General features: G+C 36.2%; 1 protein-coding gene across 2 annotated transcripts in view; it reads right to left on the bottom strand.

The window, feature by feature from the left end:
* LOC149804381 (anaphase-promoting complex subunit 1-like) overlaps nt 1-17523 on the bottom strand; it is a 253928-nt gene extending 236405 nt beyond the window's left edge. The window contains exons 1-3 of one of the 2 annotated variants that reach the window (XM_089939590.1): nt 17449-17507; nt 10582-10630; nt 6867-7074 (exon numbers count right to left, since the gene is read on the bottom strand). In XM_089939590.1, the coding sequence (XP_089795716.1) occupies nt 6867-7031 (165 nt within the window). In that variant the 5' untranslated portion in view covers nt 7032-7074; nt 10582-10630; nt 17449-17507. Of the gene's footprint in view, nt 1-6866; nt 7075-10581; nt 10631-17448 lie in introns of both variants that reach the window. The other variant, XM_089939582.1, reaches the window with a different exon arrangement.
* Between the last annotated feature and the right edge of the window lie 439 nt (nt 17524-17962).

Raw genomic sequence — 17962 nt, 5'->3', positions numbered from 1 at the left:
GAGCTATGTTAAGAATACTTAACTTGTATTCTATGCTGCCCACTCATTACCATGAATGTAGATGCAAAGAGCAAGGAATTAAGTGTCTATTCTGTATGGATGTATGTCCTTTAAGTCTGGAGGATGTCAACTGAGTCTTGTGGATGTCCACTCAATCATGGATTACATTGCAGCCATAATGAGTTTTATAGAGCCCCATGGTTATTATCTTGCATAGCAAGACACTATACAATTAGATGGGAGAGATCGAAATGCTGTAAACTCAAGTCATGGCAGGGCAGATGCCAATTCCATACAGTTACCTGTACAAGCTACACAATACTAACACTGACTGCGCCATTTATCAGTAGCCTAGACAGACATATGCATCAATGTAGAAAAAAAACATTTTTTACATTCTTTGACTATCTCTCATTCCCTCAATGTCCGATGACAAAGTGTACATCAGAACAATTGTCTTGCTACAAAATGCATTCTTGCTGATCAACAATAGGCAGAAGTAACTGTTAACAAATACACCTGCAGAAATTTACATACTGTTTTGCATCAAGTGGTGTGTGTTAGTGACTTGGATTTTTAACGTAGCTTTAAAAAAACATCAGTCATATTGCTAAGATGTCTGCAATGTAGCAGTTTATAGTGATGTCTAACACTGGGGCATCTTGCAACAGATATGTAGCATCATGTCCCACCCAATCACATTATCCTGACATCAGGCCGACCAGTCCTAACACTATCCTCTTAATGCTGAGCACCAAGCGAGGCAGCTCTTAATACCAATTTTGTAAGTTTTTGGTATGACTTCGCCGGGGATCAAACCCATGACCTCCCACGTCTGAGGCAGATGTTCTAACCACTAGGCTACCAGAGCGGTTACGCATAAAGTGGTAACTTCTTTATCAATAAATGATACTGCAATGCTTGTTGTACTGGTCATCCATTTAAACAGGTTTCCTTCCATTTCCATGATATTTCCAAATCCCCATTTTGAATTATAGAAAGCCATATACAGATAAAAAATGAAAACATCTTATCAGAATTGCACAATACATTCATGTAAGACAGTTTATTCCATTCAACCTTTAGTCACAATTTTAAACAAATATCATCAGTCGTCAGTTATTTATATTTATCGAACTGAATAAACATGTCAGATCCTTCAGAGATACATGTAGCAATAAATTCTGGGAGCAAAGATAAACGCTACTACTAACAATTGTGACTATTAGATGCAAACAAAAGCTGTAGCATTTACAACCTACATGAGATATATATGTCATAATGTTTTCTTAAATTTATTCATAATTCTTTCTAAAAGACATGCTACCTATGGTAGAAAATGTTCTTCTAAGACTTTGTCAATAGACTTGGTAAGAGGGTTTCATGTAACTATATTAACAGCTGTTTTCTACCAATGGCTCTTCATCCAAGGAAGCCAATTACAATTGTCAAAAACAAAAAACCTCATCAAAGGAAGTCAGCACCAAATTTAAATAAAATCATTGGAATCTAATGAATCGTTGCATTTTCCAGAGCAGCTAGAACATGTTTATTGTGCCATGAAAGTTTCATTTTTGCAGGAAAAATATATGCTATGGGTTGCTACCAATAGTGGCATAAAATGCAAATTATATTACCAATCTTTTGAAACTATATTTTAGCCCCACTTTTATTACCCACCCACCCTGCATCATTTTCTTCATCTAATGGATTTGGTAGGTTATAACACGGTTTGGTCTATAACACGATCTGGTTCTATGGACCCCAACCACTATGCTATAGTGGAGTCACACTGTATTGGATACAAGGCTGTTCCCACCATCAAGATATTGCGAATCAAGAGTATTCCAAAATAAAACTGGCAACATCTACAGCTGTTGATGCTTTAAACTCACAATTGACAATGTACTCAGTCCCAAAATGTCAATAACTTTTCAGACTGTGGAAGCAATTAAAATCATAATTTTCTGTAGATAATTCTCATCTGACATCTGAACTGTCAAACAGACTGGCGATGTAGAAAAACGAGGACAGAACTCATCCCAGTAAGATTTAATAATGACAAGGGAACTTGAATGCCTGTTTCATCCTCTATAGAATGAGGTAATGAAGTCAATGTCTCTTTTGCTACCTGTGAAGTAGATGGAAAGAATGTCAATGATGGTGGCCCACTACACTTGCAGCAATCAAGAGTCAGATCCCATTACTTTTAACTTGTCACTATACAGTCTCTTTGGTGGCAAAGACTTGAGGGTGAGTGCAGAGACATCCCCTGAAAAAGGAGGCCACAAAATGGACATCTTATGCCAAAGTGTTTTGAGGTACCATTCCAGGTAAGAATGATCCAAAAGGGTGTCTATATAAACTGTATCTCTTCCACAGGAAGTGCCTAGTAGGACTATGTGGTCAGACTGATCCAGGAGTGCCTCTATAGACTTGGAGTCATCCGCAGGAAGTGTCTAGCAGCACTAAGCAAGTTAGAACAATGCAATATAAAACTGGTTTCATTATGTAGGTTTACTAGTATAATGACACTAAACTGTGCATCATACTCGAGAAGACCTTGGCAGCACTATGCAAGATGTGGACAAATTTGTTTTCTGTTGGGTGATACTGCATGATCGAGTATGGTCATGGTTCAATGTGATCAGCTATACGACCAAGTCCGGTCATGAAGGAACATGGCCATCTTGGCTGGCATGATGTAGTTCAGTTCTTGAAGCTGGAACAGGTTAAATGTTTGATCCATGTATCTGGTCCATAAGTTTGATAAGAGAGACTGTAATTGACACCTGTTTGCTGCTCTCCATCTCACTGCCCAGGAATGATATGGTTAAAACACTTATTTACAAGCAATGTTAAAGTCCTTCAAGCTATGACTGACAACTGTCCATAACAGACAAGTCTGACAAGTATTGCAGGAATGACAACCAGAGAAAATTACATGTTGAGTGGATGTCAGACATGTCTTGCCCATAGTCTAAATATGCCAAACAAAACAGAGCAGACCCTATATACATCAAGTGTAGCAATTGTCCTGCTTTGAACTTGTAGGAAACTGTGCAGGGTTACTCACTACGACAAACATCTGTAAAGGGGTGAATGTGACCTGTACAGGTAGAAAAATATCCTTCGTATTAATAATTAAGTGGATGCTAAATAAACAGTTCAAGTCAACAATGACCTGTAGGCATGTAAATTTGACTGCCTCTCCAAGTAGAAGCACTGGCACATCACTTATAGTACTTACATGTACCAACTGGAAAGCAAAAAATCAATTCTAGTAACAACATACCTATAGAAAGGCCAATCGTTTACATGCCTATAAAGAAAAAAAAATCTCAAGTGTCATAGTAATAAGCTTGATCAGGGCTGAGCAAATCCCATAGCCCGATGTCCGGGACAAGTGCTTTTTAAAAAAGTCGGGCTAGTCCTTATTTTCATGCTTTAATCACAATATCTACCTTTATCTGGCCAATCATGCCCTCTGGGCATACTGAATACATGATTCTACCCTCTTCGTGTATACATCTTCATCCTGTTACCGCTTGACTGCATATTGGGCTAAGCGACCAAATTATCAGCAAATCAAAACACGTCAAACAAAAGAAAGCCAGTATGATCAATTAGCAGTGTTGTAAGCGGTTTTGATGTAATGAGTTTACTCAATCTAGATCATAACGAGCGGATCAATATGATTTTAATCCAACGAGTCAGTGTAATTAAATTAATCAAAGGTACTTTACCGACATCAGTGTTGGTTTCCTTTATAAAATGATTAAATGACAATAATGATTCTTTAATTTATAATTGATTATACATATGATTAACTTCCACATGCGATATTGTGTTTGAAGTGAAACAACTACGCTAATTAATGAGCTGTTTCAGTTCGTATTTAAAAGAGAAAACTGATGTTATGATCACTTTAGAAGTAGTTGTCAAGCAAGCTGATAGTTATTCTGTGGATAAAATGAGTTTGCTACATTATTTTCACAAGGAAAGTAATAACGGCAATTCGGAGAAGGTAAATTTGTTTGAAAATGGAGGGATAAAACGTACATGGACATATTTTCAAAATCCATCAGCTAAAACGAATATACATGAACCCGAAGAAGCCAAATGTATAACAACCAATGTTTTTGAAAAATTAAATTCTTTTAAGAAATAATTATGTTGTATATTATTTTTTTTCTTCTATGGATTAAGTACATACGTCTCATCAAATCTTGGCAAGTGATTACCATTTTGGGACCAGTGAAAAGTAAGGTGGGACTAGTGAAGAGTAAGGTGGGACTAGTGAAGAGAAAGGTGGGACTAGTGAATTTTCTGAAACCACTTGTCCTGGACTAGTGGTTTAAAAAAAATTTGCTCAGCCCTGTTGATGCTGCTGAGTAAACCATGTATAGAAAAGTAATCTGTACTTATCCAAACAGAGAAGAAGCTATTATGTAACAATATCACACACAAAAACCTGCACATAAAAAAGGAACTGAAGCACCATACACAATATCCATTATGAGAAAATGTACTTGTAGGAATAGGCACACTGATGTTCTATACAGTTAAAGTCAATAAAGTGGTATTATGAAGTCGCATAGGCTACCCATGCAAGAACGTAAATACACCACTCCCTCGATAACTCGTATCCTGATAACGCAGGGTCAGGTGTGGATCCCAATTTTTTTAAACCAGAAAATACAAAAATGTAATTGATCCCTATTTCTTGAACTTGAAAAAAAAAATTGCAATCAAAATTGGTAACTAAAACTTTGATATATCGCTCATTTTATGGTCAAAAACGTTAGATATGACATGGAAACTTTAAACATTTTGAAATTATCAGCTTTTAATAATAAATCATATAATTGGTTACATTTTCATTCCAAAAGACATTTTTAGTACACCGTAAAGATATTCAAGGAAATTTCTATCAATGAAAATATCACTTACGCCTAGTGTACATTAATATTTAAATGCCAATTAAATAATTTTTATTAAGTGAAATTTGTGCTTTAATTCTATCATTTAGTTTCACCCAAGAACAATCATCGCAAATGGAATGTGTATTTAAACGTAAAATTTGTCAATCTACTGTAACAGCTATGTCGGCAAGCGTTTCTTTGAGAATCTAATTAAGTGCTGACTATATTTTGACAACTGACTTGTGGAGGTATTTGTTGTATTGTTGCTATGAATTAACACCTGGCCTCCTTTGTATTAGGCCCTATCACGTTAATTATGTCTTTTGAATCAAATAAAGGAGGTGAAATATAAAAAAAGTAAGGCATGCAAATCCTACATACTTAAAAATCTAGCGGCCCCGGTCGTATGTCGGGTGAACTCACTTCAGTTGATCAATCAAACACTGTTAAAACATTTATTGCTTATATAACACAAACTACCATAAATTAACAGACTCTTTCATAACTGTGATCAAAGATAGCAAGGCAACCAAGCGAAACAAATACATCGTAAAATCTTGGTTTCACAAATATGGGCCATTGTGGGCAAGCGATTTTCTGAGAATTTCTGAACTGGCATTTACAGATATCCTCAAGGATAAGAACTTTTACTATTACTGTCAATGAAATCACGAGATATTTTACTAATTGAACAATATGAAAATTGAGTTTCAACGTAGGTTACTGTCTCACAAAATAAATGGAATCTTGTTTGGTGGTATATCAACAGATAGTCTAGTTTCCGGCTACTTTGACTCCCGACTTGCTACTATACTATTTGATACCACTCCAAGAACCAGACTGATCAACAAAACAAAAAGCAGTGGCGTAATACACATATTTGCATGTACACATGACAGTTGTTGAAACCAGTTGGGACAATCTTTTTACATGTTGGAAATTTTGAAAATAAATGTTATTTATACACAATAACAAACAACTTCATTAGAAAAAGCGCATTATTAACAATTAGTATCAATGTGATTATAAAAGGAAGATTCAGTCATTAAACAGCCCAGTTTCCTAACCGCCCCCCATTTTTTTTCTCTCAAAGTATAAGCCGATTTTTTCGATTTTTGGAGGTCCCTCAATAACTCGCACCCTCGCTTATAGTGCGGTCTATGTTTGTGGACCCCACTGTGCGTGAATTATCGAGGAAGAGGTGTACTATCAAGTGATGGCAAAGTGGTTTAATTGTAAAGGCAGAACTTTGTTGTCATAAAAAGAAAGAAAGGTTGGAAATATAGAATGAGCATACTTCCTCTCAAAAAGAAGACCTCCAACTTGTAAGTGCAGAACTTCCAGACACTTAGAAGAGGATTTTCCAAGATCCCTCTTGGTAAGAAAGTACTACTTGGCACCAGCAGAAGTAATAACTGAGATATTCATGGGATTTGGTGCTAATCCCTGTACCAAAGGGAAATCATTCTGCCTGACTGCCACCTAGGTGGTCAGAACAAATTTGAGCATTTTACCTAAAAGTTTTTACCAGTGAGGGCTGGATTAGCATGGTAGTAGTAGCTCTCCTAAGTTATGATGATGGGGTAACATATTCAAAGAAGAAACATGAATTTTCATAAGTCTACAATGTGTATACTGTATGCCTGGATGCTTTTTGTCAAATATGGACAAACTCAATTCAGTGGTTTTTTAAAAGAAGTCGAAGTTGTTTCCATTTTTAGCAATGTAAGCCATATCTGACAATCGAATGACATCACTGGGGGAGGGGGGACTGGATAAGTAATTACAAAGAGTGCTAAAAAGCCATGGAAGTAGTTTAAGTTATAACTGTTGTCAGACACTGATCAAAAGAAGTTATATGGACAGAGAATATCCTATTGTACTGTTAGTGATCACTGTTTGATGTTTTAATGTTTGATTGCATAAAATATAGTTTGTCACCTTGCTATTCTCCTGAATTGAGATGTCTCGGAAAGACTTCAAAAGTGGAAGCCCATGGTCAGTTTGAAGGGTATTCTGAACCTGTAGCTGGAATTTCCCAGGATGCTGGCGGATGAAGCCCCTCCCAAATGGCACAAAATCCTGGGTATCACAGGCAGATATCATATCATCAGTCTCCAGGGTGGCAGATTATGGTCTACATACTATGCTAGCAATTCAAGAGAAAGAAACAAATAATGTCATGTCTCGTATGATATTGTTCTGGTTGCATCAGAGATTGCTTCATGTTTGAAATACATGCTTGTTTTGAAATATTAAGTATTTAGGAACAATCAGCAAATGAAAAGACTTTAATCAAAATCTAAACACATATTTTCTATGACTGATCTTGGTTTCATAGTCAGAGGGACAAATATGTCTCAAAGGATAAATTGCCTGAGCTTCATAATAATTTATCCCAAGTAGAAAGAAAATGTCAAGAGGTTTATTAACTAAGTAAACAAAACAACTTGAACCAGAACATTAATGCAATTTTCTATGACTGTGACCTTGACTCCAAGATCAAAAAGTGAGCAATAATTAGAGAATGCCAATATGATGAGGATCTTTCAGTGGACTGTGGACTTATGAGGATCTTAAGACTGTGGACTTAAAACTAACAGAAAGAAGCAAAACCAACAAGCTTTGAAAAACAAATAACTTAATTCTGTAAGTTATAAAATAAAAATAGATGAGGATGTTACAGTATTATGAATTAAATCCAAAATAATACAAAAAAGGTCTATAGAAGTACAAAAGAATCGAGTGTTTACAAATGAATTCCAAGTCCTCAAATGTGCTGATGTGCCAAGTCTTGATGTATCACAATGGCATTGTCCATATCTCCTATGAATGAATTTGGAATAATCCTAGAAATCTTTTAATCCAGAGTCAATGAAAACTAATTCCAATGAATAATCCAAACAAATGTTTCCTCTCAAATTATATCTAAACACAACATTATACACAGCTGATGAGGTGCCCTGAGTGGCAGAGTGATCTAATGTGCTCACTGTTACAGATCATTGCCATCTCACCTGTCTGCGTGGGTTCGAGTCTCAGGTTCAGCCAATGTGGGTATGTGAGAAAGCTTGCCGGTCGCTTCTCATGGGTCAGTGGTTCCTTCAGAGGTTTTCCCAGGTACTTCCACCATTAATACTGGCCACCATGTATAGCCTATCTCGCCATGTATAGCCTATCTTGTGCTGAAAAATGGTGTTAAACCCTACAACAACACATTTGATGACTGATATTATAACAAGAACAAAGGAAAATAAGAATTAATCAACTAATCAACTCTCATCCTTATATATACCCTGACGGCTCAACATAGCAACATTTTCCTACTTGATCCGTGTTGCAATACTTCCGACGTGACTGATGTCACAATACGCTATGTCACAACAGAACCCACCTGACTGAACCATCCAATGGGAAATAACACCAAAACTTGCAAACAGGTTACAATTAATTTTTAAAACTTGTAACATCTCATTATAGATCATATGCATTCTATAAACAAATACCAAAAGTACAAGACACAACACAGATATACATAACAATGGGTTTAGGAAATAGAAGCAAATGAAAAAACAGTAAATATGCTATAAACACAAATTCTCCATGACTGTAACCTTGAACCTGAGTCAAAATGGGAGAGCAAACATGTCACAGTCTGATTTACATCAACTTCAAAATGACTGATGCCAAGTATGATGATAATCTGTCAAGCATTTTTGGAAATATATACAAATCAAAATCTTAAAGCACAACCTTACAAAAACTGATGGCAAAAACAATGGTAAGTGTTCTGTCTTACTTTCCACAGGTAGGCTTAACATAAATATAACTTTTGCCCTTAGTTTTACCTAAAGAAACACATAATTTGATACCATTCTACACATTATCAACAAAATGAAGAGTTACTTATTATAAAAAAAAATATCAAATCACACAATCCATGAAACACTTTTCTTAAATAAAGGATGTTTATATAAAATAAAGCATCTCTTCAAGTAACTTCCACAAATTTCAAACCCAATGTAGATATGACCATCGATTTAGGAGTAGAAATACATGATTTGCAAGATGGCCACTATTGGTGCCACACTGGAAGTCAAACAGCACCATTTTCGTTTAGCACCAACTAGCCATTATATGAAATCTGGTGAAAACCCCCATGTCAGTATGACATTCCATTCAGGATTAGCTATAACAAGCGAAGTCATTTCAGGATTAGCTATTACAAGCTAATTCCATTCAGGATTAACTATAACAAGACTTTCAAAATGAATGTCAAGGTCAGCATATCTGACATCAGGTCAGCACCATTTTAATTTAGAACGAATTTCACATCATCAGAAATCTTTTGGTGCAAACACAATTATGATATGACCATCCATTCTGGAGACGTTCTAAATGGCTGCCATAGTGGTCCACACAGGAGGTCAAATTTGCACAAGTTTCACTTAGGACCAACTAGCCATCATTGGAAATCTCAGAAAAACTCCATGTCGTTATGACTTTCTATTTGTTTGTGAATAGTAGATATAAAACCAAGATTTTCAAAATTGCAGTCATGGTGGCCATATTTGATATCAGATCAGCACAATTTGATTTAGGTTCATAAGAAAAAACTCAATCTTGATACAGTAAAACCTGTTATGAGAGACCACCCCTTCTGCCAACCAAAACTGGTCTCTCAAGACAGGTGGTCTCTCATAAGAGGTGTGTGAAAATGGACTGGTTTTCAGGGTCAATAGTTAGCATTGTTGAAAAATAAATAATACCCATACTCACTGTACATGTATCATATCCTTTATTCATAAATCTTGTTAAATATTGCATGCATTCCTCTCAAAATATCTTTATATAATAAAGATATACATCTATCAAACAACGTGAATCAAATTTATATTTCAACATCACATTAATATGTACAAAAAATGAACAGTTAGATATGATGTATATATCTTATTCTATACACTTATTCACTTGTTTTTTAAAGAAATCTATTATACTTCTTTGTAGACATGTTTTACTCAGCTGTTTGGTCTGAACATGTATCTCAATTATTGCCTTTTCCTGAATCAACTTTCCACTTACTGGTATGTTTTTACTCCTTGCAACACAAAACCACTCCCTTACTCGCTCGTTCTGATCTCCGTAAACTGTCCGTCATGCCGTGGCATATTTCCTCTGTGCTTGTGCACCTTTCTGCCATTCGTTTCTAATGGACTCCTTGTCTTTGATTACATTTTGAACTTGCGTTTTACCAACGCTTAAGCTGACTGCTATTTTGTGAGTGGTCTCCCCTTTTTCATTTCTTTCAATGACATTAATACTTTCTTCCAGAGTTAAAATTTTTCTTTTTTCAGCGGAGGTTCTGCCATTGCTATTAGTGTTGACGTTATAAAGACTATCGGTTTTTTATCATGTTTTGGGGAAATGTTGAATAAATATATATTATGCACAATGAATGAAACCAAAAGACATAATTAACTCATCAAGAAACAATACATTTATTCTGAGACGATGTTTAAATCAACAGCGTTTTAGCTCGATAAACAAAGGTTGCGACCATCTGCACCCAGGTAAACAGACGATGACTTCGTGAAACACTAACAAAAGAAATAAAAGATAATTTTAAACAAATCTGGAAATGATTCTCACTTACTAGTTTTAAAGACAATGAGCTCATTCACCCTCCAGGCATTATGGATTAACTGGAAAGACAAACGATATACTCAAACCTACACTGAAGCTCTTTCAAACAATTTCTCACTGGGACATAACGACTACCAGCGTTTTGTGAGTCTTCATAAAGATAAAGAAAAAATACAAACCTCTAAATTGACTGCGTATATCCATCATTACTCCCTTTGATGTTACTCTTACTGGCTATTCACATGACTTCGGCACTACAATGGCGGTTAGTGACATGTACTTTAGTCTGGTTTACTGCAGTTTACAAATTATACCGTATGCTGGAGTTGTAAATTTCACAAAACTGGTACTGTAGCAAGACAAATTCTTTTTAAATACTTTATTAGAGCAATCTTTACTATTTATGCAGTCTTTGTTACAAACGATTAAATGATGGTTAGAGGTGTTTATCTCGATATATGGTTGTTCAACTATAGTGTTATTTAATGTGCACTTTGTTTGCATACTACATTTATCCCGAGCTCTAGTGTTTACAAAGGATTAAGTTAAGGTCAGTGGTATCAATCTGTTTTGTTTTTTTGGCAATGCGGTCATTCATAGCAGTGTCAAAATGCATATTTTGCCAAGAAATCGCAGTTGCTGGTCGCGTTCAGCAGGTGGTTGCTCATAACAGAGCGTTTATATAGTAAAATCGAACCATGCATTATGACTGGTCGGAAATGACAGGTGGTCGCTCATAGCAGAGGTCACTCATGACAGGTTTTACTGTATGACCACTTTGGCAGCCATAATGCATGTCCGAGTGGCACCATTTTCATTTGGAACTAACTAGACCTTGGCTTGAACATGTACTCAAGTTTCATGGTAATCCTGTAAGTAGTTCAAGAGGTTTAACAATTGAGCTAACAGCCAGACAACAGCCATCCCTAGAAGTATAATAAACTTAAAAGAGTTAATTTTGTTTTTGTATTATTTTATTAAAAAGCATTTTTCTTAACAATCTACTTGTGAAGTTACTATCATTGTCCACCCATAGAAACCAGATTTTAGTTGTTGAAAGTCACAGGCTACAGTAACCCTGGAGTGACAATCAAAAGTAGTTCATACACAGTGATTACCTTGATTAACCACTACAGTTGAGGTCTCACATGATAAGCATGCAGTCTACAAATTCCAGTTGTCATTTACATGTACAAAGTGTGGAGGATAACACATCATAATCTAAACAAGATACAACAAGCATTACATCTGTATCTTGTTTAATCTCTATCTAACACAATAATTACAACGCAAATGCTCCGATAAACTTTGATGGAGAACCATGGAGATATTTGCAGCATTCAGAAAAGGAAACTACTCCAAGGCCTCCAAATTCTTGTACCTACATACAGATCATATGAAATACACAGACAACACAATAACCAGAATGCAAAGCAAAAGAGATGAGTTGCATGCCACAATTATTCCGAGCTCCACACTTAAGCATACAGAAACTGTGAAATTGTTGGAAATCTTGTTTGAGGAGCCCTTCTACAGCTGAATGCGAATCACATTTCAGTCTTATGAATAATATAACAAGTATAAGGGACCAACCATTAAGGGGGTGGGGTGTCAAAATAACAACAAAATAAGGTCGCATCTGGCAAGTAAATTTGAGATCAGGGCAAGTGATTAAGCCACTTCCAGGGGACCTATGTTAAAAAAAATCTTTAAGGGGCATAACTCTTTGTGGTTCCCAATTTCTACTTCCACTTGGGTTCCTGAACAGTGGTCTGCTTGAACAGTATATTTTAAAATAAATTATTACCTATGGGAATGAAAGTTCATTTCACTTTGTTTACATGTGATGGTAGCCAAGAAATGCAGAAGTCGGTTAAAGGAGGGATAAGTTTCTTTAACAGAATGAAGCTATCTAATCACTTTTGCCAACAGTAGTATGTTCTTCTTTGCTTTGTTAAAGAAACAAGTGTACGAAATATTCCTGAATATTTGACCTCTAATTTGCATTAGTTGGTTGAGGAACATGCTACATAAGACAATTTATTTCAAGAGTATGACTTCAACCCAAACAACATAAATATCAAGTTGGATACCTGACACTGTAGGACTAATGGTATATGAATGCCTCAGATGAATGCTAATGAAGATGACTTACTCTAGCGTTCCTTCTTTGTCCTAAGTATAACTGATACTAGAAACATGTTTTGTACCACAGTCATAAGTTTTAGACTATTCATTTTCACGAAATTATGTGGGACCTGTTTTGCTGAAAAGTTTTGCTGAAAACATGAAAATGAATTTTGGAACTGTAAATGCCCCCTCATTTCAGTTGATGAAATCACTGAAGTTGCATATAAGAAACAGTTCATACTTGATTTGTATCATTCTTGGATGTATCTCCATTGATAAATAGCTTGGTCTAGTTACAAAAGCAGATACTTCACAATTTATGTCCTATGCCTATGTTTGAGGACTGCTGTTTGCATTACCAATAACGCCATCTTTCAGCACACGATAGGCTATACATGGCGGCCAGTATTAATGGTGGAGGAAGAACCCGGGAAAACCCCGGAAAGAACCACTGACCCTCGAGAAGCTACTGGCAAGCTTTCTCACATCCTTGGTAATGTAATTAAGCCTAACAGGGTGAGTGAGTGTGGTAATGCTAAATATCATGTATAGTACATAATAAGTGAAAAACTAAAAACTATTCAATTAAAAACTATCATTTTGATGTTCATGGACAAGCTATTTTGCAGGAAATGTATTTATATGAGCTAAAATAAGCAATCTCGTGTAGATCACATCACTGAGATGGTACTGAGCTACTGCATTGTAATTATTTTGTTGCATGATGACTAAGCAAGATGCAACGAGATTATACCTTTCATATACACTGGACCTTGTATAAAATGCATGTTTCCAACATTACAATGCCATATAATGGGGACTACCATAATGGTCTTCTTCCAGTCAACTTGATCCTTTGACCAACGTTTACACGCAGTTTACACGCATACCTGTAACCCAATGGCTATCAAACTTTCCATATTAGAAGTACAGTTGTGGTCAGTACATATCATAGCAAAGAAAATTCAGAAAAATTTCCACAATATAAAACTATAAAATGACTTATTTGCTTGTTTATATTTTATTTCTTTCCTCTCTTCTTTCATGGCATGTAGTTCTCTAAATAGTAATCTCCCAAAGTTTTTATCTTCAGGTATTATCAGTATTCGTTCTTAACATGTCTACATATAATGAAAAGCATTTGCCATTTGGTACCTATCATAAACCTAATATGCATAAATGGGATATATATTGAATTTGCTTGCAAGTTGGAGAACTATTAAGGTTGTGGTATGCATTATGCATTATCATAAACCTAATATGCATAAATGGGATACATACTGAATTTGCTTGTAAGCTGGAGAACTATTATGGTTGTGATATCCATTACTGTGTGTAAAAAAGCACTTTCTGCAAAGCATTGAAGTATAGTGCAACATGCTTATAGTTGGAGTATACCTCTCCGTTTGTTTGTAACCCCCAACCGATTTAAAAAAAAAATAAAAAACACACATAAGATAAAAGATGCATAGAACTTGGTTTATTTATTGATTTATAATTTCAAACCCAATTATGCGGGGGGGGGGGGGGGGGGGGGGGCTATTGTCTGCGCATTTCATTCCAAAAAGAAATTTTCAGAATGATTGTTGTTGTAGGGTTTAACGCCATTTTTCAGCACACGATAGTAGTGTTGTTCCGATTATCGATTATAATCGATCATCAGTTGGTTGAGCAATCCAATAAGATAATTGATTGTGAAACTCCATCATCAATTATGTGTAAAGGGAGACTACTTTTTAGTTGTATGCAAAGCACAAAGGTTAGTAAAACTCCCAGCCACTAAAGCTGACCTGAAATTTATTAATTCCATTCACAACTACAAATATAAAACCATATGATATTTCATAGGTGCAGAATTTCATAATTATTATTATTACATGTCAGATCAAGTTGTTAAATAGTTTAGTTAATAAATTTAAACACATTTTGATTTCAGTTTTAAATGCAACATTATATGTAGTATTTGTAAACAATGACAAACAAGAAAACCATGTCCTTCTAAACTTAAAATTATAGACATATCACATATGAATGAAAGGATTTTGGGGGATTTAAGCAGTATTTCAGTTGCATATGACTTATCAGCCATAAAAGGTTGCATTCATTTAACAAAGATGTAGAACAAAAAAAACACACAACACAATAGACAAAAATGTAATATTATTATCAGGTTAAAGTATACATGTCATTAAAAGAGATTATTCCTGTAAATTTACTAACATCTTGAACTATTGATCAAAGATATAACTGAATAACAAAAATTAAAATTTACTCTTAGTAATCGATCATAAACAATTATCAGTTGGTTAAGTGGAACCGATTATCGATTATGAATTTCTGACCGCTTCCCATCACTACACGATAGGCTATACATGGCGGCCAGTATTAATGGTGGAGGAAGAAACCGGGAAAACCCTGGAAAGAACCACCGACCCACGAGAAGCTACTGGCAAGCTTTCTCACATACCCACATTGGCTGAATCCGAGACCTGAACCCACGCATAGGTGAGATGGCAGTGATCCATAACGGAGAGCACTTTAGACCACTCGGGACCCCTTTTTCAGAGTGAAAGTGGGCATATTATTTGGATTTTTAACATAGCTTTAACAATTATTCAGTCATATCGCTACGATGTCTGCAGTGTGACAGTTTATTGTGATATCATGCACTTGGACATCATGCCGCAGATATGTAGCATGATGTCCCACCCAGTCACATTATCCTGACACCAGGCCGACCAGTCCTAACACTAACCTCTTAATGCTGAGCGCCAAGCGAGGCAGCTGTTAGTACCGTTTTTGTAAGTCTTTGGTATGACTCAGCCGGGGATCAAACCCATGACCTCCTGCATCCAAGGCGGATCAAGGTGAAAGACTAACCAGACTGCCAGCCATTTCCAGTTCCTGGACAAGTCCTTTTTAGCAAAGGGGTATATGCACGTCTACTCACGTACATACAGCATCTGCTTCTGATATTTACAAAGAAAAAGAATGACAACTACAAATATGCCTTTCAAATGGATTTCACAAGCGGTGTAATTTCTATGTTCAAGTGTGCAAAGGGATATAACTAAATTCTCAATATTATGGTAACTAACGGCATTATCTGGCAGTTACTGAATATGATGAACTACATCACTCTTTATGCTGAGGAAAATAAACTAGCCCATAGTGCATGCAATATGGCACCATGTTAGTATGGAAAGTCCATTAAGCATGAAAGGTTCAGAGGATATCAGCATTGGGGCCACTCTGGTCCTACAATATAAGACACATCACCCGATATTTTTGTTCTGGGAGTGATGGGTCTTACTGCCTAACTAACGGTGCTATGTAGCACGTTTTGATGTTGACTAACAGTGTACAAAAATCAAATTTTCTGGAATATCACACACAACTGGCGACCAATAACGATGCTTTTCTACAAAGTAAAGTTATGTTTTGTCAGACTTTACTTACCCTGATGTCTTTTCTCTAATAAACTGAAATTCCCACAAAAGAAATGGACCCGTTTTCAAGTTTCATTGGCCTACATTTCAGTTGGCTGGAAAGTGATGAAAGCCGGGAATGCCGAAATCAGGTTAAGTTGAAATATTATTCTTTAGCAAAAGGAATAAAAATATATTATGCCAACTGGAACTGTAAGCAACGTTTCGTTTCATTCAGGAAACATATCCCCCACATGAATATATATCGGCATACCTCGACTACCGTCGCACTGCAACAAATTCAAATGTAGTCAACAGAACACGAAAATGTGTCCATTTGCTAGTGTCATATTTTCATTCCGACAGGATAAAGACAGCACAGTAAGTATATTAATTACACATAAATTAGTGGAAGTGTCAATTTAGGCTGCCAAGTGTGTGATATGTTCCTGAAACTTTGATTACTCATTCCGATGTCAACGACATCAGAACAAGCTATACAAGGCCGTTATTTGGATAGTAAAGCATAGCACTAAAACAAAATCATGTGCTATGTCTTGCCAGTGGCGTCACTGGGGGGGTGCGGACCGCACCGGGTGACACCATCAGAGGGGGTGACACCCAAATGACTGTCTATAAAATTTTCGACTTTTGTGCAGGAAGTGTTCCATGTGGGTGACACCATGAGTTACTGTACATGACTGTCTATAAAAAATTTAGAATTTTTGTGCAGGAAGTGTTCCATGGGGGTACACCATGAGTTACTGTACATGACTGTCTATAAAACTTTCGACTTTTGTGCAGGAAGTGTTCCATGGGGGTGACACCATGAGTTACTGTACATGACTGTCTATAAAAATTTAGAATTTTTGTGCAGGAAGTGTTCCATGGGGGTGACACCATGAGTTATTGTACATGACTGTCTATAAAACTTTAGAATTTTTGTGCAGGAAGGAGGTCCATGGGGGTGACATGAGTTACCGCACTGGCTGACACCAACCCTAGTCACGCCACTGTCTTACCACAGAAGTCTGACGTTTTATCAATAAAGTACGGCGAAATCTCTGACAATATGAAATCCCCTTATCGGTAATATAAATAAATTGTCAGAGATTTCGCCGTACTTTATTGATAAAACGTCAAACGTCATACTCCTGTGGTCTTACATTGTAGGTTTAGGTCGCATCCAAAAACGGCAGATTACAGGAACCAAATTTACTTCGTATCGAACCAACCAGCCTTGAACCAAGAAAAATGCATTCTTATGGAATAGAATATTGATTGTGCTCATAAACTTGGCTCCAGAAGATGCTACATACTCAAAATAACATAATTCTTCAATTTTCCTCGTGCTGTTCATAACTTCAATTTTCACATAGCTGCCATTTTCCCGCGATAATAATCCCGCAGGGAATCACTGCCTCGAACTAATTAATAAAGCCCCTTCACTTAACCCTTCATGCGATATTTAAAATGTATGATGCGTAAATTGCAAGGCATAAAGTATTACACGGGGGTAAATTTTAAGTATTATAATTTATTTATCCTATATCTTTGTTTACCAGCATATATACCGAATTAATATTAACACTAGGATCGCGATTCTGGAATCGAAGCTCCGAGTGCACCGTTACGTGCTGTTGGACAGTGAAATATGTCACTTTTCAATGAAGAAAGGTAACATATTAAACATTTATTATCGCCAACCTTACTTCGGCCCATTTGTGTGGCATTTATATGACAAAATAATAATAAAAGTTCCGTTTTAAGATTTTCAAAGTGATCTGACATACTTATGCTGAACTACTTGCAACAACACAAAAACACTTACTC

Source organism: Sinohyriopsis cumingii, chromosome 2 (genome assembly GCF_028554795.1).
Source record: "Sinohyriopsis cumingii isolate HCF-2022 chromosome 2, ASM2855479v2, whole genome shotgun sequence".
Classification (NCBI taxonomy): domain Eukaryota; kingdom Metazoa; phylum Mollusca; class Bivalvia; order Unionida; family Unionidae; genus Sinohyriopsis; species Sinohyriopsis cumingii.
The sequence above is the reverse complement of the archived record's forward strand: the minus strand, read 5'-3'. Positions and strand labels throughout refer to the sequence as shown.